Source organism: Bison bison, unplaced genomic scaffold, assembly GCF_000754665.1.
Source record: "Bison bison bison isolate TAMUID 2011002044 unplaced genomic scaffold, Bison_UMD1.0 scf7180017850909, whole genome shotgun sequence".
NCBI classification, from domain to species: Eukaryota; Metazoa; Chordata; class Mammalia; order Artiodactyla; family Bovidae; genus Bison; species Bison bison.
The window spans coordinates 2,643-5,061 of NW_011481482.1; the positions used below are offsets into that span (position 1 = coordinate 2,643).

Sequence of the window (2,419 nt, forward strand, 5' to 3'; positions counted from 1 at the left end):
CTCCTTGCTCCTGGGTCCTGGTGCACACAAGGTTCTGTTTGTGCCCTCCAAGAGTCTATTTTCCAGTCCTGTGTAAGTTCTGGCAGCTCTATGGTGGGGTTAATGGTGACCTCCTCCAAAAGGGCTTATGCCACAGCCAGGTCTGCTGCATCCAGAGCCCCTGCCCCTGCAGCAGGCCACTGCTGACCTGTGCCTCCACAGGAGATACTCAAACACAGTTCTGTCTCAGTCTCTATAGGGTCCCTGAGTCCTGGTGCATGCAAGTTCTGTTTGAGCCCTCTGAGCATTTCTGGTGGGAATGGGGTTTGATTCTAAGCATGAATTCACCCCTCCTACCATCTTGCTGGGGCTGCTGTATCCCAACATTTATTTAAATGGCACTGAAGTCTCACCTCGTGCTATACACTCTGGGCAGGTTTCCTCGTTCACCCCTCAGGACAGCTCTGTGACAGAGGCACCATGAGTCCCAGCCACAGATGCCCAAGATCATAGTGATAGAGCGTGGATCACCTCTGCAGGTAAGTGTCAGGATGGGATGAGGTCCCATCCCTCACCCTCCCTGAGGACACGGAGCGGGCTCCCTTTCAAAAGATGGGCTTCCATTTCCCCAGGGCTGGAGAAATGGTCATACACCCCTCCTGTTGTGGTCCCTAAGTACTCAGTCACCTATCCCTCTGGATGAGGAAGATAACATGCCAGCTGGCATCATATCCATCTCTATTTTTGTTATTTTTTTAATGAAAAGGAGTATATTTGGAAAGAGTAAACTAGGAAACTGATTATGATGATAGCAATTCTATTTGGAAAATTTTTTATTTGTGTTGAAGCAGTTCCATCTGCTGTTGACTACTCCAAACTTACATTGTGTACACTGATTTATCTCTTCCCTTATTAATGTTTGCTAATGTACAGTGTGGACTCTACAGAGGGTCCCTACCAGAGAACACATGCTAACCCCCATTACCCTCCAGGCTACACATGCTGCCCATTCTTTCTCTTACACACTCTGTCATCCCCTGCTGGGACACTGAACATTACTGCTCAGGCTGCCCACCCCAGGACCCAAGGTCCCATACTCCATCAGTCACCTCTTTCCTGCCCTTTGCCTGACCACCAACTGCTGCTGCCGCTTGGTGCTTCATCTTGTGCAGGCCCCAACGTATATTTTTTACAGCCTTCTTTTACACTTATCAGTGTTTTCTGACAGAATTAGTTTCATTCTGTACATATATTCATAGGCTGAACTTTAAGTTTTGGTAGTTGTTTGAATAAACTCGTTTGTAAGAAAATTGAAAGTGGCAATTTGTTAGTGCCACCTGGTGTCAGATGCCTGAACTGTAGCCTGAACATTTCAAGACAGAAAGGTGGGAGGGAGGGCCTGTGGCAAAGAGCCACAGCAAAGAGCTTTTTGTTTTTGTTTTTTTAGGTATTTGAAATACAACTTTATTCTGATTCTAAACAAAAAGGAATGGGAATGACAGTAACAAACAAGATTCCACCTCTTAATATTGTCATGTGACTATAGCAGTCTTATATTTGAAACTCAATGAGGAAACAACTGTGTTCCAAAACACCTAAATATGCAGGTCCAAAAAATGAAGGTATTTTTTTTTAAACTGCCACATTTACTCCAAAGCCCATCCATCTCCTTCAGCATCCAAAGATTAAGCACATGTTCTGCTTAGCTGTGTAATAAAGTGGCAAACACGCTGCACCGCTGACGTCACAGGACAGTTGCCTATAAAACTAGCCTTCCGATGCTGGGCCCCAGCTTCACTTTCTCACAGGTCATCATCTTCATCCGGGAGAGCAGTTGTCTGAACAACCTCTAAATTGTGCTCATACTGTGCTGCCAAGGCTGGGTCCATGACCACCTCTGGTGGGGCAAGAGCAGGCATGTTGACAAACTCCAAGTTAGGGTCTCCAATCAGTTTTCTAGCAAGCCAGAGGAAGGGCTTTTCAAAGTTGTAGTTACTTTTGGCAGAAATGTCATAGTACTGAAGATTCTTCTTTTGGTGGAAGACAATTGACTTTGCCTTAACCTTTCTGTCCTTAATATCCACTTTGTTGCCACACAACACAATTGGGATGTTCTCACACACTTGTACCAGATCTCTATGCCAGTTAGGCACATTCTTGTAAGTAACTCTTGATGTTACATCAAACATTATAATGGCACACTGAGCTTGTATATAATAACCATCTCTCAGTCCACCAAATTTCTCCTGACCAGCTGTATCCCATACATTGAACTTAATAGGTCCTGTGTTGGTATGGAACACTGCAGGGAGCCAGCGTGAGGAACTCCGCCCATGGCAAAGGTCATGAGGAAGGAGGCTCAGCATACGCAAAGGCGGGATCGAGCCTCAGGAGTCCCCCTGGAAATTCTCGAGCATCTACCCCCAAAACCAGAGTCTGC

At 45.8% G+C, this 2,419-nt stretch overlaps 1 protein-coding gene across 1 annotated transcript in view; it reads right to left on the minus strand.

The window, feature by feature from the left end:
- Positions 1-1,781: 1,781 nt before the first annotated feature.
- Positions 1,782-2,419, minus strand: part of LOC104995572 (GTP-binding nuclear protein Ran-like) — a 4,664-nt gene continuing 4,026 nt past the window's right edge. Inside the window, exon 2 of the mRNA XM_010849503.1 lies at positions 1,782-2,281. Within this exon, the coding sequence (XP_010847805.1) occupies positions 1,782-2,281 (500 nt within the window). The remainder of the gene's footprint in view (positions 2,282-2,419) is intronic.